The sequence below is a fragment of the Cololabis saira genome, chromosome 3 (genome assembly GCF_033807715.1).
Source record: "Cololabis saira isolate AMF1-May2022 chromosome 3, fColSai1.1, whole genome shotgun sequence".
Classification (NCBI taxonomy): Eukaryota; Metazoa; Chordata; class Actinopteri; order Beloniformes; family Belonidae; genus Cololabis; species Cololabis saira.
Window position 1 is genome coordinate 34,951,670 of NC_084589.1, and position 25,665 is coordinate 34,977,334.

General features: G+C 40.4%; 1 protein-coding gene across 2 annotated transcripts; it reads left to right on the top strand.

Moving 5' to 3' along the window:
* Positions 1 to 95: 95 nt before the first annotated feature.
* Positions 96 to 25,665, top strand: ndufaf6 (NADH:ubiquinone oxidoreductase complex assembly factor 6). 2 transcript variants are annotated; one of them, XM_061718501.1, is made up of 9 exons: positions 96 to 307; positions 969 to 1,068; positions 1,219 to 1,341; positions 1,584 to 1,640; positions 1,909 to 2,011; positions 5,033 to 5,166; positions 8,542 to 8,643; positions 17,028 to 17,084; positions 25,197 to 25,664. In XM_061718501.1, the coding sequence occupies exons 1-9, from the start codon at positions 117 to 119 to the stop codon at positions 25,323 to 25,325; spliced, it is 996 nt and encodes a 331-aa protein (XP_061574485.1). In that variant the 5' UTR covers positions 96 to 116; the 3' UTR covers positions 25,326 to 25,664. The 2 variants fall into 2 exon arrangements, with proteins under 2 accessions (XP_061574485.1, XP_061574486.1); XM_061718502.1 differs by having other exon boundaries at positions 173 to 307; positions 969 to 1,072; positions 25,197 to 25,665.

Consider the following 25,665-nt stretch of genomic DNA (forward strand, 5'->3'; position numbering starts at 1 on the left):
CCAAAAATAAAGAATGCCATTGTAATACAAACTCTTCCAATTCAGAAAGGACGTAAATGGGACAATTTACGTCATGCCTCCGAGGTACCTGAATGCAACGCAATTTGAAGGGGAACATGGCAGCCGGCATCAGTGCTAAACAGGGATTATTAAGTGGTAAAACCTCGCTTATTTATCGTCTTCACAGAAAAATAGCACCAAAGAATGCTACTATCCAACGAGTTGGTGAAATACAGAGTGTACGAGCCTCAACTAATACTACTGAGGACTCTCAGCAAAGTGAAAACTACTGCCTGGACCTGGTTAGGTGGGTTTGACTGGGTTACATGCTGATCACATGGGCTTTATCGATGGTTTTTCAATGTTTACCAGCTTTATTAACGGGACATATTGCCCCAGAGCTCAGTCATTTAAATATAATAGTCATGATGAAATAAAAAAAAAATGTATTCATTGATTAGATTCAAGTATGGCGTTGTATGGAAAAACTTGTATAAGCGAAGCTCCATTTAAATATTCGGTATAAAAGTGGAATATTATTTATTACAAAGGTTTAAAAGACGTGTTTCGAAATAGTTGTTTGTGGTCTAATTATTTTACGTTTACACATCATATCGGCTTACTCCAATTTGTCCAGAAGCTTTTATGGAAATGTTTAATAACATTTTGTATATCTGATATTTCTCGCCTTTCTGGCAGAATAGTTCAAATCCACATCAATCTTGTTTATTATATGTGTCTTTAAATACCTGATTTAAAAAAAGTAGGAATATAAGCTTAGGAAAATGGTATAAGTGATGGTAGAGGTCAAATTTGTATTTGTATTTGATCCATGTGAAAGGCGTAGCACAGTAGTATAGTAATATTAGTAGTTTCCATAATACATGGAAATGATTTGAAAAGGAGTGATGAAAATGTATATCTTGAATGCCTCATCCATGTTGTCTGTGCTTGACTCTCGTCCTCAGGTCCAGAGACTATGAAGGCTTCGTATGTTCCCTCCTCCTCCCGCAGGAGGCGAGGCGCTCATCTCTGGCGGTGAGGGCCTTTAATGTGGAGCTGGCACAGGCAGGTATTCCTTCTGACTCCATGGCTGGAGCTGCAACTGAAACCAATAAGCATAGTGGTTTACAACGTCTAAAATGATTTGTGTTATCTCACGGGCAGTCTTTTTCAAAGCAATTTGACATCAGACTATTTAATTTGCTCTTCCACAAGGTGAAAGATTCAGTTTCCCAAAAGACCATTGGTTTGATGCGAATGCAGTTCTGGAAGACGGCGATAGAGGAGATCTACAGAGATGACCCTCCAAACCAACCAGTCGCCTCTGAGCTGTGGAGGGTAGATATCAGCACACAACAAGTTGAATTATCCTTTTCCTGAAGACTGAGCTCCAGATTGATTCAGAAAACAGTCTGAAATCTATGAAAATGATATGTATAACCACCTGAAGCTGCATGTGACTTCTTCTGCTCGGTTATTACAGAACTACGAACAAAACTCCCCAGTGCTTCCATCGGTCTTCAATAATTGATCTTGAATCCAAAATAACATTGGTTTTAATTATTTTGTATTTCTTGCAGGCAGTGAGGAAACACAGCCTGTCAAAGAGATGGCTGCTGAGGATAATTACAGAGAGGGTAAGACACCACCTGTAATTTAGTCTCTTGACAAAATCTTTAAGTCTTTTGTCTCCTTTTCCATTGAATTGCTGAATTATGTATTTCAAGCCTCTTCAAAGAAAATTACCTTTTGAATTTTGAACACAGCTGCTATACACAACCTATGATGATGAGTAAGAAGTAAATGTGTCATTTAAAATTGGCAGTGCCTCTAAATGATGACGTTATCATTTGTTGTAAGTGACAAGTGCGTTAAAGTTGACCGTCATCAAAACTGTTTCTCCAGGAAAAAGATCTGGATGACAGAGCGTACAGAAACCTCCAGGAGCTGGAGACGTACTCGGAGAACACGCAGTCCTCCTTAATGTACCTGCTGCTGGAGTGTTTAGGTAAGAACGAGTTTATATGGCGCAAATTCATAAAAAACAGGATAGTTAAGGAGCCTGATACGTGTGATAAGTTCTAAAGTTGACATGGTTAGACATTTATATGCCATATTCTTGCACAACTAGAAGACATCGCCGATAGAAGAGTTTGAAGGGAGCATTTCTGCAGTGGCTAGGCGGACCTGCAGATCCAGGATGATTACTGGATTATCAGTCGTTTTAGATTGCCGAGAGAGATCCTGTAGGTCTCTGTGCTGAATTGGTCCCAGAGTTACAGAGGGAGACTGGGAGGGCTTGTGCCATGCCAGTGCCAGTACAAGTCCTCACCCGGCGTGGGTTCCTGGCAACAGGAGTCTTCCATCTGGAGCTGGCTGACAGGTCGGGCATCCCTCACTCCTCCTTGAGCTGCCCGTGCCGGCCCGTAAGGACGGCATAACATTTCCCTACAATGTGTCTGAACGGGCAAACATGAAAATGCAATTTGTGGCGAAGGGCAGATTCTGTCTGTTTGATATGAATCTAACATGTCACTAAAAGTGACTAAGTCTGCCTTATGTGCTGGCAGGATGCCAGAAAAGTGGAGTTTCTCCAGTAATGGAGCCCGGTCTCCTCATGTGTGGTGAACTCCTGAATCCCTGGACCTTCTGCGGCTGCAACTCTCCGCTGACGGCCATGTTCCTCCTTTATTTCAGCTGTGGTGCAATATTTTGATCCTCCTGCATTCACAGCCTTAGCCCCCACTCCCACTCAGTATATTTTCTTTAACTACTTAGGAAGGAACCTCTTTAGGAGGAAAGAGCACCCAATACAATATTTTGTCTTTCCTCCACCTAAGACACAAGTTGATCAGTTTCCCATTCTGTGTAAAATTCCTTTTTTTTTCTTTTCTGTTATTTGGACAAAAGGTGGAAGAGTGCCACGTTTTTTCTACTCATTTGTGTAGTAATCAGCGTGAGGAGACGAGGCGGTCAAAGTGGCCGGCGCAGCTGTGCTTAATTCCACATCGGATGGAAGGAAAAGGTGTGCAGGAACAAGGGTGTACACGGGTCCTTACATCTGAAAATTTCTGAGCTGACATCTTTTCCTAGATTTGGACCATCCCGACTTTTAATATGAAAGCCGTGCAATTCTTCATACATGAAGTCCCTGATCCTTAAAGGAGATTCCGGCCACCCTGTATTCGGTCACTACCCACAGTACACAACCACCTGTGAGAGTCATAACTTAGCTCGAGCGGTATTACAGTTTTTCACAATTGTTTAAACACATTTCCTGATAGACTACCTCACTTTCTCAAAACTCTAAACAAAAATTACAAAACTCACACACAAAATGCAAAATCCTTCACTTCTCTTGCAAAAGCACACTCTATCATCAAAACAGTGTTAACTCTTCACTAAATGGTATTTCCTTCTCAAATGCCAAACACACACATCATTTGAGTAGACATTTCTAAGCACCCACTGAACACTGATGTGCAGAATGGAAGACACTATAGTATGAATGGAAAACACTATATGAATGTCTCAGTAGAATCATGCATGTGTATGTTCAGTGTTACACCTTCAGCTGTTGGATGAATATATCACCATATAGTATTCTTATGTATAGGTTACTCAAATAGAAAACAACACACAATTCTTTACTGTAACAACAAATAATATTTTTACAGTACAGTATTTGGACTCAAAATGTGCAGTCCACTGGACATCACAGCAAGCTGTGGATGAAAACTTGACAGAAAATAGAAACAGAACAAAAGTATTAGGCTGCATCCTGCCCTTCATCCCTGGTTGGCCACAGGACCTCATCCACGTCGCAGGCGATGTTCTCCCTGGCCAAGCAGCGGGGGAAGAATCTCTTACAATGCCGCATGAAGCCTTGACAGGCCTCAGCAGTGAAATCGCCACATGCGTCCTCCATGGCCTGCAGCAGTGGGATCCGTGTCTGAGGATTTCTCTCGTATACCTTCCATCTCCAGGCAGAGAAAAACTCCTCAATTGGGTTGAGGAAGGAAGAGTATGGAGGGAGATATAGGACATCAACTTCTGGATGGACCCTGAACCACTCACGGACCAGAGCAGCCCGGACCAGCTCTGTGTCCTCCATCTGGTCTGGCTGGACAATGATATTGTAGAGCTGGTCCAGGAATGCTAGAAGAAGTGCAGTGTTGTAGGGGCCAAGGGTGGCATGGTGATGGAGGATGCTGTGCTGATTGATGGCAGCACACATTGTTATGTTCCCTCCACGTTGGCCAGGGACCTCTGTGACGGCACGCTGGCCGATGATATTCCTCCCTCAGCGCCTTCTTTTTACAAGGTTGAACCCTGCTTCATCAATGAATATGAATTCAATGGGAAATTGCTGATTGCATGTTGCACAACAGCCTTTGGAGTTTAGAAATGTGATTGACTGTGTGTTCTGAGTGAACAGCAAGAGAGGGAATTCAGGAAGAGTGTGCATGATATTGGGAATTGTGTGTAGTGTTGTGAGAAATGTGTGGTATGGAATGGGAATTTGAGTCTAGAGCAGTAAATGTGCTTGGAGTTCAGCAGGATTGGTTCAGCCACCTGAAACATGAGTTTCAGGTTGTGCACATTGTGTCTGATGTTCCAATAAATGTGTTTAAACAATTGTGAAAAACTGTAAGAGAGCCTTCCTCAGGATGCAGAGAAGAGAAACTAAAACTGGATAAATATCATCCTTCCTGCTCATCTCCTGCGTTTTTCGAACCTGCGACCGTTGCTGCGTCTTTCCCTTTTCTGATCACTAAGCCTCTTAACTCACCTAACGTGTACCTGTCCCACTTCCTTATCCACAAAGATGAACTCTGCTGTCACTGTTAAAAAATAACAGTAACTTTTTAAGTATATTCGTAATCGTATCAGATCAGATACTCCCAAAACATTCGGAATATGTTTCTTACAAGCATATTTTTGTTCACAGATGTGCAGTGTGATATTTTTAACACAGAAATCAGAAGAGGAGTAATGAGCCGTACTATGTGTCTAATTTTGTTGGCAGGTGTGAAAAACGTCCACGCAGACCACGCGGCAAGTCACATCGGTAAATCTCAGGGAATTGTAACTTGTCTGAGGGCGACTCCTTACCTCAGCAGTCGACGGAAAGTGTATCTGCCCATGGACATCTGCATGCTGGTGAGTGGAGGCGTCACTGTGGCTTCAGCTCCGTTTAACGTGAAACCGTTCAGGCCCTGAGGGGAGAAAGTTACCATAAACGTCTGCGGCTCAGCTGATCATGAGACCTAGACATTTAGGAGGATGGTGCATTTCAACATTAGAATTGTCAAAATTACCATTTTAATGACTAAAGTTGAAAAAAACCGATCGAGTTAACGTCATGAAAAGCAGCGGAGATGGTGAATAATGTTTTAAAATCTTTTTTAGAAAATAACTTGTTGAAATATACACTGAGGTTAAACAACTTGCAAATAGATCAATAATAGGGGTTCAAACACATTAGAAAATACATGTTTATTTATATATATATATATATATATATATATGATAGCCACAGCAGCTATTCTTCATATGTTGGTTTCATGTGGGACGAGTCAAAGCTTATTTTAAAAATTTCTGATTTGAATTTTTTTTTTTTTTTGAAGGAAAAGAAAATCACTGACTTATGCAAACATGTCTTAAAGGATCTTTTACCTTTTGCTTAAAAGCTGTTTATAGTCTGAATTTCCCTCTAACAAAGCATCATTGGGCAGAATTGTTCACTGGGACATTTAGGTTGAGTTTACCGATTCTTGTTGAAGGACTAACAAACCAGCAACAACTAGAGAAAGATTGCTAAAAGGGAACCATATGGCAAAAGACAAGGCCTCAGATTTAAATCCCACAGATAAATAATATCGCAGGCATTTTCCAGCACCATCTGGGCTGTCTGCGAGCAAGGAGGCCAACAGCTGTTGCCGCGGTAGCTGAGGGGGTTCTATAGCAACATATGCATACACATGCATTTGGGCTCCTGGAGGAAGCATCTAAGCTTTGTCCTTCGAATCCTCCAATATGGAGCCCGAGCTTCTGCAGGCTGAGCTTCTGCAGAGCTCGGCCTGCAGGAACTCGGCCTGCAGAAGCTAAGGCTGCAGAAGTCTGAGCTTCTGCAGTCCGAGTTCTGCAGGCCGAGCTTCTGCAGAGCTCGGCCTGCAGGAACTCAGCCTGCAGAAGCTAAGGCTGCAGAAGCCTGTGCTTCTGCAGTCCGAGCTTGTGCAGCCAGGGTTTCCGCCTTACTTCCTGAAGAGGGCGCTGGAAGTGCACCGTTATACCCTGCAATCACAGAACTACTTATGCATTATGTAAAGTAATACTTAACGTTGTTTTAATCAGCAAATAAGAATTATTCATCTCTAAGCTGAGGAGGGAATTCAAGAAATTATATGCTTATGAGCTCTGCTCATTTAAAACGACGAATCTTTACCGAAATGATTCTCACTACTGAACTTGAGGGGGCAAAAAAGCACAAGCCTCAATTATTGATCCCACCTGCCTTCGGCGCTGTTGCCTACTGACTGACTGACTGACTGACTGACTGACTGACTGACTGACTGACTGACTGACTGACTGACTGACACGTGGAAGCCTGCAGCTCACTTATTTCTGTAAACCTGCACACTTGTTGCACCTTGATGCATCATCATGCCAACATGATGATGCATCGAGCAATGGCAGTTAAAAAATCATTGCTCCCAGTACTTGAGGATTTTTGGTTGTATACGAGCTTACTAAAGTGTAAAACAAATGTCTTAAATACGTTTTTCTTGACTCTTTGAATCCTGCAGAAAATATTGGGATTTGCTTCAGACTCATCACGGATTCATGTTCTGCACAAAAGCTGCGCTCAGAGCACATGTACTATCTGGATTGCATCATTCTTTGTACTCCACGATGCCTGGTGTGTGCTGCTGTTGTGAAATGAGGCACACCGAGTCCTTATTTAGAATTTGTCCTTAATAAAAGACATAATCGGTCACAGGTTTGACCCACTCTTTATCCTCTAATTGTTGATTTCCCTTGGGATTCACAACATGTTATCTTGTGTCTTAAAAGGCTAGAACTACATGTTGTTTTTAATGAAGGTGGATCAGATTTAGATTTCCTGGTAAGATGATGCACGTTGAACATTTGACAGGAAGACAATTTAATGGCCATCTTTGGCTTCCATGAATCACTTAGAACATTTTGGCAGGTACAGAAATGCTGATTCCCTCACCAGTCAAATGTTATGTTTCCCTTTCCTTAAACACTTTTATTTTTATCAGCTCACCTTCTATCGTTGCCTGACATTTCATTGTATTTTTCTCAGTGAGAGGAAACTGGACTCTGACTCACTGGCAAATTTATTAGATAATTGGTCTTTTATTTTGGTTCCTTTTTGAGAGATGATGTCAGAGCATTTCACTAGAATTCATTCAAACTGAAGGAGACTTCTGATCCAAACACAGAATTTCCTTCATTGTCAACAAAATGCTAGTGACATATTTGATTGGATCTCTTTATTAGTTTAATCATTTTTAGTCCAGGACCTTCATCTTGTCCCTGACGGCTTTGTGAGCATATTTTTCTCTAAGTTGTGATTATTGACAGAAAAAAACCCTCTTTTTTTTTCTTTTTTGTTTGTTATTCTTTCTTTAAAAATTCTAAATATGTTGTCTCCAAAGCTCCACCAGCATATTTTTTCAAGGTATCCTTAAGCTTTGTACAGTTTTACACTTGAAAATGTCTCTTTACAGCCAAACATCAGTAGTTTTGTAAATAACCATCGGCTGACTGTAAGAATAAATCAAAACGGTGGAGAGAAAAAGTTTTCTGTTGTTTATATGAGGGAGTGATGCTGTAAACGTCTTCCTGTGATCCGCCCTGCAGCTACAGCATGAAAAGGTTTTATACTTTATGTGAAGATTTGAATCCTTCAATACGGTGGCATGCACTCATTTTGACAGCTCTGGTAAAAGGAAGTTAAGAGAATAGGTAAGCATGTAAAAGATTATTATTCATGGATGACAATGTTTTTCATCATGATTTTTTTATTCCCATCTAGAATGTTTTAAAGTAACAGAATGAGTTATTGTTTACAAGAAACACTTTGCACGAACTTGGTCGTCTTTAAAGTTTTCTTTGGGGGGAATTTTCAACCATTTTGTCCTGCAAAAAAATAATTATGAGCGATTCTTGGGTGTTTGCAGCGAAATGAAATTAAGTCTACGTAAAACTGATTGAAATGACCAAAGTCAGAAGACCGAAGCTTTACTATGGAGTCTTTTGCAGCCTGAGCTCGAGGGCTGTTTATCAGCGTGGGGGAGCCTTCCCACTCTTGGCACAAGATCACACCTCTTGCTGGTGTACGCAGAACTGAATCAGAGTTTCCGAATTTTTCCCTTTCAACAGATTAAACGGATAACTCAACCCGAGTGTGAAGTGGAGCTAAACTGATGCAGCTGAAACACAGAGATACGCTCTGCTTTTGAACTGACACATCATCTGTGACCTTGTTTGTGTGTTTTTCTCCAGCATGGAGCTTCACAGGAGGACTTCATCCGAAGCAGCCGGGAGCAGATCGTCCGAGATGTTGTGTACGACATCGCGAGTCAGGCTCATGTTCATCTGCAACACGTATGTACTTTGGATAGTTAGATCAAATGTTTGTGGGCATCAAAGATACTCTTCCAGATGTGACACTCGCCCACACGATTGTGAAACCAAAGTCTTTAGAGTTCTGCTTTGATATGTAATTCACCACTTTCCAGAAGTGGGCTTCTAGACATTTACATATATTTTAGTGTTATTATTTATTTGATGCTTCTGTGTTAAGTAAAGCACAAGAGTTCAAAGACGAGTTTCACAGAGTATTTGTCTCAATATTTAGTTCCATGCGGGATCTGAGACAAGTGGCACAAGGCAGCAGGTGTGTGAAGAAACATAAAAATGCCTTGCAAATTAGTTTTTTTTTTTTTTTTAGATGAGAATACATTAGGTAAGCACCTGCAAAAGAAGTCATTGCGAGTGGGATCCTGCTGTCTGAACATATCAGGAGAACTCATTCCACCACCGAGGGAACAAACTTGATAACATAATGAAGTGCATGACGGGAGCAGCTGGCTGTGATGGTTTTTATAAATGTTAATGGTTAGTTGGTGGAAATTGTTTTTAACAGAGATCTTCAGAGAGAGAGAGTATGAATGAAAAGTCAACTTTGCTCTTTGATTCTTTTCCATCCTTCACTTGCATCTAAAGGGTCTTTTTTCACCACAGCAGCTTCAGCAGTGGTCCAGAGCCAGTGTTGAACCTGGAAGCGGTTCCTTGTTTTTCAACAGCCAGCTGTGATGAAAGCATTGGTTCAGAGGAAGGAAAATTGGTGCTAGATGCCAGACGTAGTTACAAACAAGACAAAAAAAACCCAAAACATTGTGGCTGCCAATGACAAGTAGTTGTTTATGTTCTGTTCAATTCAATTTTATTCATATAGCGTCTATTAAAATACAATACTATGCGCTTTCCAGAGACCCAGAACATGACCCGCGAGTAATTATTACACAAACAGTGGCAAGAAAGACTCTAGGGAAGAAACCTTGAGAAGGACCTGGATCATAAGGAGGGCCCTCCTGCTGAAGGCCAACTGGGCAGAGCAGGAAAAGAACAGAAAGACAGAATTAAGTACAGAGAGGAGAGACACGGAGTTATTGTCAAAGGTATAAAAGAAAAGATAAATTAGTATTAACTATCTGTGAGCAGGATAACTAAGAGTTCTATGTACATATTACTGAGTCATGGTTAGCTGGTGCCCTACAGAGACGACTATATAAACAGATTTAGACAGCAGACACTGAGGTGGTCAGAGGGCGGGACTGCAGGTCACGCTGGTCTGCAAACATGCACAGAAGAGAAAAAGAGTGGGCAGACCAGCACAACAAACTACGAGAACAATGGACAAAAATTATGGTGATGAGATACTTCTAACTAATAACTGAGGGTTGATCTGAGGAAAGGAAAGAAAAGGAGAGGAGAAAAGACGGGGTGATGGGCACCGCTCAGTGGATCATGATGAGCTCTACTCTTGTCCTGTAGCTGCAGCTATGACTAATGGCCCTAAAACACTAGAGTTTACACTAACTAGAGGTTTACTAAACACTTACTATAGGCTTTACTAAACAGAAAGGTTTTAAGTTTGGTTTTAAAGGTGGAGGTGGTGTCAGCCTCCTTAACCCAGATTGGAAGTTGGTTCCATAGTAGTGGTGCCTGATAGCAGAATGCCCGCCCTCCAAATCTACATTTGGATACTCTAGGAACTACAAGTAAACCTGCACTCTGAGAACAGAGAGCTCTGACAGGAACATAAGGCACTATCAGGTCTTGCAAATATCGTGGAGCTAGGCCGTTTTGGGCTTTATACGCTCTCTTGTGGATTCCTGTCAGCACTCGCTGCTGCATTTTGGATCAGCTTGAGCCTATTCAGAGAATTACTTGGACATCCTGCTAATAACACATTACAGTAATCTAGTCTAGAAGATACAAACGCATGAATTAGTTTTTCTGCATCACTCTGGGAGAGGATGTTCCTTATCTTTGTGATATTACAGCGATAGAAAATAACTGTCTTACAAATCTTATTAATATGCTGTTTAAACAACAAATCCTGATCGAAAATAAAACCAAGGTTTTGCACAGTTGTACTGGAGGCCATCGCAACACCATCTAATCCCTTCCTAAGATATATGGGACCAAAAATAATAACCTCTGTTTTATCTGAATTTAGAAGCAAAAAACATCCAGTCCTTGATGCATTAAGACATTCCTGAAGTTTTCCTGACGGTTCTGTTTCATCTAGCTTCATAGACGAATACAGCTGCGTATCATCAGCATAGCAATGACAATTGATGTTGTGGTTCTGATTATACTTCCCAAGTATAAGAAGATTGGCCCCAGCACTGAACCCTGCGGAACACCGTAGCAAACCCATGTCTTTACTGAAGAAACCTCATATTCATGAACAAACTGGAATCTGTCAGATAGATGTGATTTAAATCAACCTTGAGCTGTCCCTTTAATCCCTTATGTAGCTCTGGTAGAGGGAAAAAAAAAACAAATGAAAAGGGATTAAAGACTGGACACCAAAACCAAGCGGCAGTGGTCCGTGGAGCTGATGAACTGCCTGGTTCTGCCATGGTGTTTGAAAAGAGATGCCAACTAGACTTAGCTGACATCAGTCTGATCAATTCCAGACATCCCACCCTCTTTTCAGATGTTGCTACCAAAATGACATCTGAAACAATTACTGCTGGTGCTGAAAATAGGACTATTAGAGCTCCGAGGAAAGATACCAGGATGCTCCATGAGCTGTTACTCGGATAACTGGTGCAGTGTTTTGGTCCAAAGGGCTTTGTGAAAGAACTGACTCATGTGATCTTACATTTATTCTGGAAAAATCTGTTCATCCATCTTCATTGCTGCTACCGAAACAACATTTCAAACTAGTACAGGAGCTAAAACGAGAAGGGAACTCCCTTGAGCAACAGCTGGAGCTAATCAAATGCAGCCTCGTGGTCCTCGGGTCTTTGTGGTTCCCAGCAGAGGCCCGGGCAAATTTTCGAGCTTGGGCAGAAGCCTCACCTGGAAGAGCAGAGTACTCCGGATGATGTATGGGCTTGAGGCCAATGATCTAGAGCAGTTTTTCTTAACCCTGTTGGGCACACTGCCCTGCAGGTTGTAGATGTTTCCATGCTCTAAACCAGGGGTGCTCACACTTTTTCAGCATGAGAGCTACTTATAAAATGATCAAGTCAAAATGATCTACCACCTACTACAAACAATGCAAAACATATATTTATTTATAAGTATATTGAGGATTCTTTATATTGCATGAGCCAATAATGCTCAACACAACACAACACAATTAACTATGTACATTTTTTGTCATTACCCGAGTTTACTCTGATGACTTGCACTGAATTGAATCAGCCAGGGATGCATAGTCTGGACGGTAACTGCAAAAAATACAAAACATATATTTATTTATAAATATATTGAGGATTCTTTATATCGCATGAGCCAATTTTGCACAACACAATTAACTATGTACATTTTTTGTCATTACCTGAGTTTACTCTGATTCACAGCGCCGTGTAACTGTACTTCTTGAAAGCTGGAGAGCTTTGATCGAAGATAATATTTCCGCCTTATTTTTAAAGTCTCGGAACAATGAGTCAGCTGCTTCAACGAATGCCTCTTTTACCATCTCTCCGTCTTGGAAGGACTTCTTGTTCTTGACGATGATGTGACTCACCTGGAACGATGCTTCGGTGGCGGCTTTCGCTTTTGAAGTGGGTTGCGTGAAAAATGACTGCTGTCCGGACAACTGGGATTTCAGTTCCTTCACTTTTCTCTTTCTCAGCTCGCTTTTCGGCGGGAAGTCGGTGTCGTATTTTCCATGAATAGTCCGAAAATGCTGCTCCACATTCCCCTTCTTTGGTATTGCAATGGTAGACTGGCAGATAAGGCAAACACACTTGGAAAATGTCATCGTGAATAAAAAGTCGTCCTCCCATTCCGTATGAAAGTGATACGTTTTTTTCTTCTTACTTGGTCCAGCTACCTCACTCATTTTTATACCCTTTCTTAGGTTAGTTAGCACTTAGCGCAGTTGTTTGCTCATGCGCAGCGACCTATGACCTCAGACAAAATTCAGATGTCATCTGATTGGCTGCCCTGTATGTCAATCAAAAGACGTGATCGATGATAGGTTGACGTCAATTGTTTTTAATGTCACGCGATCTACCAATAATACCTTCGCGATCGACTGGTAGATCGCGATCGACGTATTGAGCACCCCTGCTCTAAACACACCTGACTGGATCACCGTCGGTTTATCATCAAGGTCTACACAAGTCTGTAAGAGGCCTACTCATTTGAGTCAGGTGTGTCAGAGCAGAGCATCATCTGAGACATGCAGGACGGTGTTCCTCGAGGAACACGGGTGGAAACACTGCTCTCCAGGCCGTTCACTAGCTCGCCCGGGTAGCAACCTTCATCATCCGTGGATGAAAGTAGCTGCTCTGCTAAGCTTCATCCTCTGATCCTTCCAGCACAAAGTCCAACCCGAATCACAACTATTACCATCACAACAAAATGACAAGAATAACTTTCTCACAGCTATAAAGTCAAGTAAAGAGAGTGCGAAGCAGCTAAAGTGATGACAACATTTTGGGATTTATTTTATATAATGAGGTACATAAAAATCCACACACATAAACCCCACAGTTGTCATAGATGTGAAATCTAGCTATGGAGCCCAAAACAGTTTTTCTGACCCAGGCTTGAAGCATTTTTATTTCTGCTTAAAGGGGACCTATTATGGCATCTAATACCTATTTTAAACAGGCCTTGAATGTCTTAAAAACAAGCTTTTGATTTTTTTTTTTTGCTAAATAAATTAGAAATTCAGCCTCTGAGCCATGTCTTTATCATCCCATTCTCTAACCTCATTCTCTATGCAGGATTCTGAGTGGGCGTGTTTTTCATAATAGGTCCCCCTTAAGGGTGACTGTTTAACCTGAGAGTCAATCCAGATTGACTTGCTATATTTTTATTAACTTGCAGGTTTGTGCCAGTCATGCATCCCAGAGTTTTAATATCATCCTCTGTTGTTTTATGGATCCCGCTCAAAACAGGGGCTTTAAATCCTGCTTGTAGCACTGCTCATAAATATCAGTTGGGATTAGTACCTAAATAATACCTGGAATAGAAAAGACCATTTATAAACACAGTTTATAAATGCTTTTTGTGATGTTGTGACATCCTTTACAATTACAGACTTTCTATATTAACACATTTATTTTTAGGGAGAACAAGATGCACATTGTGACGTCTGTATCTTTTGTAATCCATGGTCCTTTACAAAAATGCAGACTTCACCAAAGGGAGCTTCAGCAGCGAAGAGATGTAATGACATATAGAGGCTGTATGCCTATGGGATAATCAGACCGGTTCTTAATACTTCACAAACTTGGACCACCTCTGATCTGGCTCAAGCACCATTCCAACACCTGGTTCTAGCTTGACAAAAAAGGGGTGTAAGTGGCCTCTACTGCGCTAATAGGCTGGCAGCGAGTCCCAGGTAATGAATCTCTTCAGGGTGTTTCAGCATATCGCCAGTTCTCACATTTGTGTCATGTACCCACTCACAAGTTGTTACAGGTTAGATGAGTGGGGCTTATTAATGGTGATGAAATGTGGTGACGCAGGAGCTCCTGAAATCTCAAATGATGGTTCAGCTACACATCTGTGTTTATCTGAATCCTGGATCCGGGTAAGGAAAAGTTTAATTCTTGCTCCATTAAAGGGGGCAAAACAATCACTTTTTTTTTGTCTGAGATTGAATCTTTAGATGTCTGAAGTGACTCCCAACTGAAAAACTCATGACATCATGTGACTCCCCGATAGTAACTGTTTTTAGATCATGCTGCATTTTCTGAATCTCGGAAGAGAGCAGCAGATGACTTTAAGACTGACTTCAAGCCTGAAGAAAAGGGCGCTGACTCCACCGCCCCAAACCAGCAGAGCTGTAAAGTCGAAAGGGATCTGTAGTATTTTGACCAAAGCATGCCATAAACATATCAATCATGGCTCAGGAATTATCTTGGTCTTTTATAAAACATCTCCCTTCATGCATAAGCTCTTTTTAATTTTTTCTCATTGTAAACCTGTGATGCCTGTACAATGACTGTGACTTCATTCAGGAATAAAGAAGAAGTGAAACTCTGTTTTCTAAGACTCGCCGACACATCTATTTTAAAAATGTAAATGAAAACCATTGATGCTCAACACTTTGACATGTGGTGATTTGCAGCTGCACCTGCACTGTGGCAGGTACTTGAAAACCTTCCCGGATGTCTTATGTCTAATAACGGACTAATGTGACTCTTAAGAGTTTGCAGACAATTAGTCTGGAGTTTTATCGTCTCCACTTACACGCCTCATTGATTGTTGTACCTATGGAGGCTTTTTATTTGAGCTGCTACTCAGCTCTTTCCCTGCTTTTATATTTAGTTTGTCCTTGTTTACACTAATTAGGAATGAACGGAGAAGCAATAGCATATTAAATTATCGTGTTTACAAAGAATTTGAAGTGATTAGTGTTTAATTTCCTGTCTTTGCTTTAGGGGAGTTAGAGCTACACTAATTAACTTACATCCCCGAATCATGAAAATGCTGGGATAGTGTAGGAAAAGAGAAAAGAGACAACATTTCTTGCATTTGCCTCAACTCAAATCACATCGCAGACAAGAACCCAACATGTTTCGACTTTTATCTCGGTCCAATTTTTGCGTTGCAGGCAGCCAAAAAAAAAGTTTAGACGAAGCTTATTAATGAGGTCAAAGGAAATGGTAATAACATGTTTTTTTTAGTATTAAGAATATATCAAACAGATATCATCAAACAGGTGATGATTCTGGTACAGAAGCAGTAACCATGAAAGGCCGACGACACAAAGAAAGATCAGAAGCAATTATCATCCTTTGTCTTCTCAAAACTTCAAAGAATCTATAGAAATTTTGAGCAGAAAGGGCAAAAGCGGCATCCTGAACTAGATGAGCTTGATCTGCCAACCTCAGACGGCGCTGCTCAAAGCTCCGCCGGGGAGCGATAGCTGACGTGACCACGCGAGAACGGGATCACTGTGGTAAACTTCTCTCAGAAAACTTCTGAGCAGCGGAAATCTGGAAAGAAGATCGGAAAATATTTAGCATCTTCTGAGCTTTCAGACGTCACCAGAACGTTATTAAAAGAAGGGATGGCAGTAAAATACCCCTTTCTTATGACGTATCCATGACATATTTTTCAAAATACATTTCTTAGTTTCAGATTTTTTCTGTTACTGGTAAAATGGGTTTAATTAATTCATTTGCCAACCTTTTGTGTCCCAACTCTACAGGAGTACACTCTGTCCCCCCTCGTACTCTCTTATCTAACAGAAAAATAGTGAAATTATTTGCCTGTCCATGGCGGAAAAAAAAAAACTGGGCTGAACTAGGGCTGTTCGATTAATCGATTTTAAATCGTAACCGCGATTATGTAATTAGAACGATGTTAAAACGTGAAAATCGTAAAATCGGTTTTTCACTTTTTTTTTTTTTTTTTTTTTTTTATACCTTGTCTGCACACATATTAATGATTGATACCATATTAATGATTGATGGAAATACCTCTCAATACCTGCGACAAGTGCCCCATGGGAGAGGCTCTTTAGTGTAGGAGGGGGCGTTGGAACATGCCACCGGGCATCCCTCAAGCCAGATGCGGTAGACCGGCTCGTGTTCCTTGCAAAAAACTTGCAAATGTGAATAGCAAATGTAATGACTGACATTACACACCTCTACCTCCTTCATGGGTTGCATTATTATTTAGCATGCAAAGACCCAGTTTAGTTTAATTAGAAAATGTCTTGTTTTATTTAATTGGAAATATAACTTACTGTATGTTTGCAAGTGCTGATTTGCAGATTTTTTTTTTTCAGAGATAAAACTTTATATTTTATTATATTTTTAAAACTTTTTTTCAACTTATTTTACAGAGTTTTGCACTTTATTCATTCATTTTTGGTTTAATAAGAGCAAAATTTTCACTTAAAGCCCAATAGGGCAAATGTTCAATAAAAAAACAGCATATTTGAAATCATTTCTTTGCCTTTTGTCAATTCACAAAATAATCGTAATCGAAAATCGGATTTTGAGAGAAAAAAATCGAGATTTTATTTTTGGGCAAAATCGAACAGCCCTAGGCTGAACTAAAGTTTAACCTGCTGATATTTCTGTGGTTTCGTTTTCAGCCGACACTGAGGAGAAAAAACGTATTCAAATGACTTCCTGTCATTAATGTGTGGATGAAATATCTTTACAGAACGTATGTGGAAAGGCAGACGTGGGTTCACATTAAGAATTAATTGTGGATAAGTGCTTTTCTGGCTTGTTTAATTCCCATGCGCTGCGCTCTTTCTCTTTCAGGCTCGATCGTTTAGCCACAGCGTTCCAGCACCTGCCACTCCAGCCTTCCTCCCCACAGTAAGTCTGAACACCTTCAGGGAGACTGGATCACATTTTTCTACCTGCAATTTTTTAATTGCTTTGTGTGAAATAACTGACATGTTTTCAGAAGATGTCTAAAGAAACCTGGCATGACTCACAAGTATAAGCATCTCATGAAAAGTTTTGCATAAATGGCAAAAACATTTACGCACTAAGAATGTCTATTCAAAGAAACCACTGCTTTTATTAACAAGAAGAGAGAAAAGAAAGATCAAGCTATTTCAGAGGATTCTTTTCCATCCACGCACGTGATCCCAGACATCATGACCTCCATCATCCTCATTTTCATCCAAAACATGATCACTTAGCCCTTTAAGATTGAAAATGAAGGGTCTCCCTGTTTAATTCATGGATGTAGTTTGAAAAAGTTAAACAAAATCCCATCAGGTGGGCCTTAAAATTGATTTTACTGAAACTGATGGTGATGACTCATTGCTTTTTCTCAATTAATCTTGAACTTGAACAAGATGGGGGGGGGGGGGGATTTGATTAATAGAAGTGTAGTCTCACCTGCTGACTATAATACAAGAACATTGAGACTCCTTTTGAAGGTGAAAATAAGCAGAGGATACAGATTTAATTATTCCACAAAGAGATGATTCAAGTCACTTGAAAGGAGAGCGGCTATGCTCACTTCAGTGTCTGGTTTCATCAAGGAGTGATTCATCCATCTCACACGTGAGAAATGAAGACTGCACGAGAACAAAACATGAGAAAAAAGTACGATGTTTCCTTCCTCGAAGAGCCGAGGCACATTTCTTTGAAAAATTTGCACATTGTTTTTATATGGTTGCAAGAAATATAACAAAAACCACTGAATAATTACAAGGATTTCTTCTGATTTTCCTCTAAGTTGCTATAATAGACTGATGATGAACTGATTAAACTCATCAGTATACAGAGGGTTGCAAAAGTATTCACCCCCCTTGAACTTTGTGACCTTTTGCCACATTTCAGGCTTCAAACATAAAGATATAAAACTGTAATTTTTTGTGAAGAATCAACATCAAGTGGGACACAATCATGAAGTGGAACGAAATGTATTGGATATTTCAAACTTTTTTAACAAATAAAAAACTGAAAAATTGGGCGTGCAAAATTATTCATCCCCCTTAAGTTAATACTTTGTAGCACCACCTTTTGCTGCGATTACAGCTGTAAGTCACTTGGGGTTTGTCTCTATCAGTTTTGCACATCGAGAGACTGAAATTTTTGCCCATTCCTCCTTGCAAAACAGCTGGAGCTCAGTGAGGTTGGATGGAGAGCGTTTGTGAACAGCAGTTTTCAGTTCTTTCCACAAATTCTCCATTGGATTCAGGTCTGGACTTTGACTTGGCCATTCTAACACGTGGATATATTTTTTGTGAACCATTCCATTGTAGATTTTGCTTTATATTTTGGATCATTGTCTTGTTGGAAGACAAATCACCATCCCAGTCTCAGGTCTTTTGCAGACTCCATCAGGTTTTCTTCCAGAATGGTCCTGTATTTGGCTCCATCCATCTTCCCATCAATTTTAACCATCTTCCCTGTCCCTGCTGAAGAAAAGCAGGCCCAAACCATGATGCTGCCACCACCATGTTTGACAGTGGGGATGGTGTGTTGAGGGGGATGAGCTGTGTTGCTTTTACGCCAAACATAACGTCTTGCATTGTTGCCAAAAAGTTTGATTTTGGTCTGATCTGACCAGAGCACCTTCTTCCACATGTTTGTGTCTCCCCGGTGGCTTGTGGCAAACTTTAAACAACACTTTATATGGATATCTTTAAGAAATGGCTTTCTTCTTGCCACTCTTCCATAAAGGCCAGAATTGTGCAGTATACGACTGATTGTTGTCGTATGGACAGAGTCTCCCACCTCAGCTGTAGAGCTCTGCAGTTCATCCAGAGTGATCATGGGCCTCTTGGCTGCATCTCTGATCAGTCTTCTCCTTGTATGAGCTGAAAGTGTAGAGGGACGACCAGGTCTTGGTAGATTTGCAGTGGTCTGATACTCCTTCCATTTCAATATTATCGCTTGCACAGTGCTCCTTGGGATGTTTAAAGCTTGGGAAATCTTTTTGTATCCAAATCCAGCTTTAAACTTCTCCACAACAGTATCTCGGACCTGCCTGGTGTGTTCCTTGTTCTTCATGATGCTCTCTGCGCTTTAAACGGACCTCTGAGACGATCACGGTGCAGGTGCATTTAAACGGAGACGTGATTACACACTGGTGGATTCCATTTATCATCATTAGTCATTTAGGTCAACACTGGATCATTCAGAATCCTCACTGAACTTCTGGACAGAGTTTGCTGCACTGAAAGTAAAGGGGGTGAATAATTTTGCACACCCAATTTTTCAGTTTTTTATTTGTTAAAAAAGTTTGAAATTTCCAATACATTTCGTTCCACTTCATGATTGTGTCCCATTTGATGTTGATTCTTCACAAAAAATTACAGTTTTATATCTTTATGTTTGAAGCCTGAAATGTGGCAAAAAGTCACAAAGTTCAAGGGGGGTGAATACTTTTGCAACCCTCTGTATATCAGTATATTTTTGTCAAAAGATGTCTGGTCAGTGTCACCTTGTCATAAGTCCACACAAGTTGGCGACGATGGAGGAGAGATCATGACATGACCACTGCTTTCATAGAGCTGGATTGGTTCTTAAATGTTTGTCAAGATAGGGAGCAGAGGTCATGAACTCTCCTCCTCTGCATCTCTTAACAGTACTTTGAAGGAGATGTGATGGCTGACTCGTATGGGCTTGCAAAGTGGTAGCGAGTGGAGGGAGATGCCAGTACAAAGTACCTTTTATCGACTTTTTCCACATATACAAAGTTAAAATGAGCTTGGTTTCCACTTAAGTGGAATGACATTATTTTAGCCTTGTCAAAAGCTTTAAATAGCAGTTTATTTTGATGAAGATCCATTTCCTCCCAATTCATTGCCTTTTTGATGCAAATATTTATTTTTTTACTTACCGTACTTAAAAACTGCTTTGTTTTGGTCTCTAACAAAAGTGTATACACTTTATATAATAGAGCTAGAGTTTAAGTTTGTTTTATTGAGAGATATTACTTTTAAAACAAACGTAAATACGATCTAGTTATCATATGTCTTGCATGACACTTTATAAAGTTGTGGTTTTGAGCGTGTAATGGCACACAACAGCCAGTCGATTTCATTGGCTATGAGGAAATTCAGAGTCAGGACTTTTAATCAAACAGAATTTGACTTGATTAGGAGCAGTGAGATGATCTTATTGATGCCATGTAGGATTATTTGTGACAAGCTTCAAATTGGGCCACTATGATTGTTGTAGAGGGCAAATCAGCCTTTAAATCCTTAAGCTTTACTATCCACCAGCCACAACTTTCACAGGAGCTCATAATGCATTATATGCACAGAGCTGGAAAGTTTACAAAGCAATTTCAAAAGCTGTGGGTGTGTTCACGACCTTTCTGAAGCGATGTTAATCCAATTTTCTGTTGTTGTTGTTGAGGCTTGTATAGCTCGTAGGACTGTATGGATCTAACTGTTAATACCAATTGTTTGACTGGAATTGTGTCTTTTGTCGGTGTGCAATCAGATTTACAAGCGATGCGTAGCCTTGTGACATGGCTGAGACCCGACTTATCCCAATTCAAGTGGCTTTAGTGGGAAGCATTTCTAGGCAGCCACACAGAGGTTGGTGTAACTCCGGCAGCTTTTGCAAAAACTAGTCAGCAAAAACAGAAGAATTGCTTATATTTTGCTGTCATGTACCAGATGCCTTTCAGCATGTGTCATCTGTATCAAGTGCTGTTTCAGCGGACTGGCACCTTCACCTGAAAGTCTGATACAGGACTCTTGAATCATCAATCCATATTTTAAGCGAATCAGAACTTCATCAGAATTAGACTGTGGTGGCGGTAAACGTAGCCGAAGAGGTGAAGTGCTGCTACTGTCACTCGAAGTGAAGAACATTAACACGGAAAAAGAAATCGTCGTTTACAATTCCACCTGAAATCATCACCGACTGCTGGTCTTCTGTTTATCCTGTCCAAAACCAAGAAAACGCACGCAGGAACAAGACTCAGCAATGATTGTGGTCACCGTTGGGATGGCAGGTTTTGACAAAACTTCCACATATCAAAACCAACTCTGTTTGTAAAGCATGGCAGCGAGAGCATTGTGGTCAGCTGTTTCTTCGCTACTTTGGGTCCTTGAAGACTGGCAGTCAATTCAAATGATTACTAAGAAATGTCATAGAGTCGTGTCAAATAAAACAACCAGGACATGAAGCACTTGAACACTTTATGAAATGCTAGAGTTTTCTTCTTGCTTAGGGAAACGGTTCAAAAAGATAAATGAATAAATAAAATTAATTGAGAAATTAGAGAGATAGATGTGTTTAAAATGTATCACAGGTCTCCACGGCTGCTGGGGTGACATGTACTCTGTCGGCAGTAAACTCTGGGAAACTCAAACTTCCAGCCCGCAGCTCAATATTTGGAGTTAAGAGGCACTCATACTCAGCAGGTTGTCCAGGATTACTCCACGATAAGTTTTGCAGCCCGCCTCTCCAGCCCCTGCCGGTTTGTCTGAGAGACTTTTGTGTTCGCCAAACTGTGGGAAATCTATGTAAAGAGCCAGTGGACTTTTAAACACGATCATTCAGCCACATCTCAGCAGAAAATACAACGCTGCACTCCTGATACTCCTGCTGTTTCCCTGTCGATTCAAGCCCGTCCCAGTGATCTAACACCCCGTGATTATCAAAGACAAAAAAAAAAAAGAAGAAGATTTCAACCTTATTCTTTTCTCCCGCTGCACGTCCTTTGCCTCTGCTCTTCAACTTTTCTGGATTTGGAGTCTCAACGGAGTGTAGAAGTACATCAGAAGCAAGGGGTGGGAAGAGCTGTCAGTGTTTTGACCCAGGTCAGTGTTTGGAGAAGCTGAAGCTTTGATCGAGATTCTTCAAAGATATCCAGGAGGAGTTTTGCTGGAGGAAGAGCGGATACTAACTGACATGAGATATGAACAGTATGAATGAATATTAGTTCATGACCAGTTCTTGATCATTCGCAATGATTCACAAACATCTTTGCAGCCTTTCTGTTCAGCAGCAAGAAAGGAACTTTTCAGTTGGTTTGTGTAAAAACATTTCAGTTTTTAAAGAATATTAAAAGAAGTACCCGTATCAAAATCTTTTATATGCAGAGGTGGCAAGTAACGAAGTACAAATACTTCGTTACCTTACTTAAGTAGAAATTTTGGTTATCTATACTTCACTGGAGTAATTATTTTTCAGACGATTTTTTTACTTTTACTCCTTACATTTTCATGCAATGATCTGTACTTTTTACTCCTTACATTTTAAAAACAGCCTTGTTACTCTATTTCATTACGGCCTTTAAAAAAAAAACTATCCAGTTAAATTGCTCCATCCGGATAGAGTGAATTTGGTTGTGGTTGTTTCAGATGTTCTTGTCCAGTTTTGTTCTTACATCCGTTGCCCTCAGATTCCTGCAAATAAACTTGGATGTACATTCCAATAAAGGTTAGGATAAATGATAACATGCCTGAAGTTTGACTTTTTGCACCATTATAATACTTATAGGCAACTAGTCATCATATCTTCTGCTCTCTGAAACACATGTTTATGCTCAATAGTACACATATATGGTTCTTTAATATATTTGCATTATACTAAGATGCATTCATTTTCAATGGCTTTTGTCCTTAATGGCTTTCCCCCCCTTACATTACTTTTACTTTTATACTTTAAGTAGTTTTGAAACCAGTACTTTTATACTTTTACTTGAGTTGATACTTCAACTTCTACAGGAGTATTTTTAAACTCTAGTATCTATACTTCTACCTGAGTAATGAATGTGAATACTTTTGACACCTGTTTATATGCAAAACTGTCTGCAGTTGAATTTTAGCAGTTAATCTTACTCAGAAGCTCGAAAGACAACGCAGCTCTCCAGTCAATATGATGAATTGATATCATCTATAGAATAATTAAAAAAATGAGTCTGCACTCATGTTCTGAGCCTGTGTTACCTTAACTGTTATCTGTGACCACGAGGTTACTCTGACCTTCTTAATAACAGTGCAGAGCTGAGCCGCGCTACAGTCCTGTTGCACGCTGCAGTGGACCGTCATTGCGCAGCAGAAAAGGCTTGTGGTGCACGTGTGTGAGCATATTGTGTCTGTGAGATACTGGGCCACATCAGAAAGCCAACATAAGCCTTTTTTGCCGTCTTGCTTTTTTAAAACTTTGATTTCAGTGTAGTTGCTCGTTTGTCGTGAACAGAAAGAAAGGCAGAGCGCTGCCAGGGAAGCCTGAGGGACATGAAACGCACCGACTCCTCTACATGAAGGTTTATTTAGACCTGCCGCAGAGGTGGCACCATTAAAACTGAAGGTGTACATCAAAGCCTCAAAGAAAACATTTCAAAAGATAAAAGTTCTGTCACCGTTTTAATTCTTTTAATCACCAGTTCGCCTAATTTTCAATGTTGCAACATCCCTTGTGTAGTGTAAGTGGATGTTTGTGTTTTTGTGACCAAATAGGTGGAAAAAAACTGCAATAGAGTATTTTATTTATCACCAATTATTTCAGCGAGAAATGGGGAATGGAAAAACACTCACTAAATAAGAGATTGTAGGCGGTATAAAGACCTTCAGCCTCCGTCACTGCATGAAACGACTAAGTGAAAAATGTGAGTGGGATGGAATCTACAAGTCGCTAACTGTGGAGGTTCAGAAATCTATGTTTGGTTTAACCCCTGGAACCCTGTGGACTGGTTAAGGCTTGAGTTGGGACTCACCGCAGGGGCTTGAAGAGTTCTGTGCTACCATGAATGACACCTGACAGCACCGTAGGGTTTGAAGGTTGGTAAAACTTCAGGTGTCGGTCCTGTTATCCATCACATACCTCCGTTTTTTTGTTTTGGTTCAGCTGTCGGAAGCAAATCAGTGTACAGAACCGCTAAAAAGCCAGAGCTTTATAAGATGAAATATTTGAATTTCATCAGGCATACACAAACAGCACTCCTAATAAATGCCCATGTTGCTCAGGGGCTGAAAATTGCAGCATTAAAGTAATTTTCTTTCCTTTTCACGGCTCCTACTATTTAAATTTATAAGGGGATTTTTTTATTTTTTACTCGTCCTTCAGCATCTTTCTCCCTCCCCCAAGCAAAGTTGAAAGGATTGCAGCAACTTGCTTTTGGACGGCCTGACAAAATGGAAATGGATGTTTTCTTGTAATCACGAGCTGAGCTTGTGTATTTGCAGGAAATTGCATTTGTCGCAAAATATGTCAGCGTTGATGTGGTAGCACAACACAAAATACCCACTCTTGCAGTCAGAGTGTGAACAGAAGACTTTTCCTACTCTTTAACTGATCTGCTTTCTTGGTCTGAGTCATTCTGGTGCTTTTTGTAAAAAATAAATAAATGCAAATGTAACAATGAATCTAAATAAAAGCGAGAGAGAGTGGTGAACATCTTCTGTTTGTACCACAAAGGCCTGATGTCTTAAATCCTGCAGAGGTGGAGGTCCTTTCATAAGATTCCCTCATTTTCTTTAAAAACCATATCAACCAAGAGGCTCATCATTGATTTCAGTCTCTTCCGTTTAAGAAGAATGAAGACTGATGTGCTTTTGGGGACTTGAGAATACATTTAGCATTTCCCAGCTCTAGATTTTGACACGGCCAATTTTGACTGTCAATCTTGATATCCACCTCTTACCCTGAGATGGCACACTATTGTTTTGTGTTTTCTCTCGTATGTCCAATTTGATTCACTAAGGCACAAGATGATGTCACAGACCAGTTATAAAAATCCACCTGCTGTGTCACCACAAAGAGCCTGAATAAAATTTCTATGAAATGCTGCAGAATTTTTTTTTTCTTTATTATAATCAAGTGTTTGTGAGACAAAATTAATTAAACACAATTTAAGATTTATCTTAATCACAGATAAAGTGGGATGGCGTCTGAAAATGTTCTTAATGCACTGTTTGCAGGTGTATTTGTTGCTCTGGATGGTCGGGTATAAAGCCCTTTGCACACTTAACCATGTTCAACTTGTGTTGTGTGTTGCAGGTGGTTTTGGAAGACTACCTGCAGAGAGTGAGGAAAGTCGATTTCGATGTTTTCCACAAGAGCCTGCAGAGCAGAAACCCCCTCCTCCCCATCCAGCTGTACTTCCGCTCCTGGAAGAAGACTTACTGACTTAAGGCCGAACTGCAGACCAGAAACCTCAACTCTCCTGATTCAGACTGCACGCTGTCCCTTAGCAGCTAGAACGACATCGGGGCTCAGCGCCGACCCTAAGGGCCGTCACTTCAGAATTTTGAGCTGACTGCCGTTTTTCAAGCTCTACAGCTTTGATATTTAAAGGATTTGTTACTTGAGCCAAAAGAGTTGCTGGAGATGCGTCTTGAAGTGTTCATCAGAAAATGTTTTATTCATAAATGTACAGGAAAATATAACACTTGTCTTCCTTAGACTTAAAGGAGACTCCTGTGGCGTTGTTTCAGTCATTTCAACCAGTAATATCTCTCAATTCCAT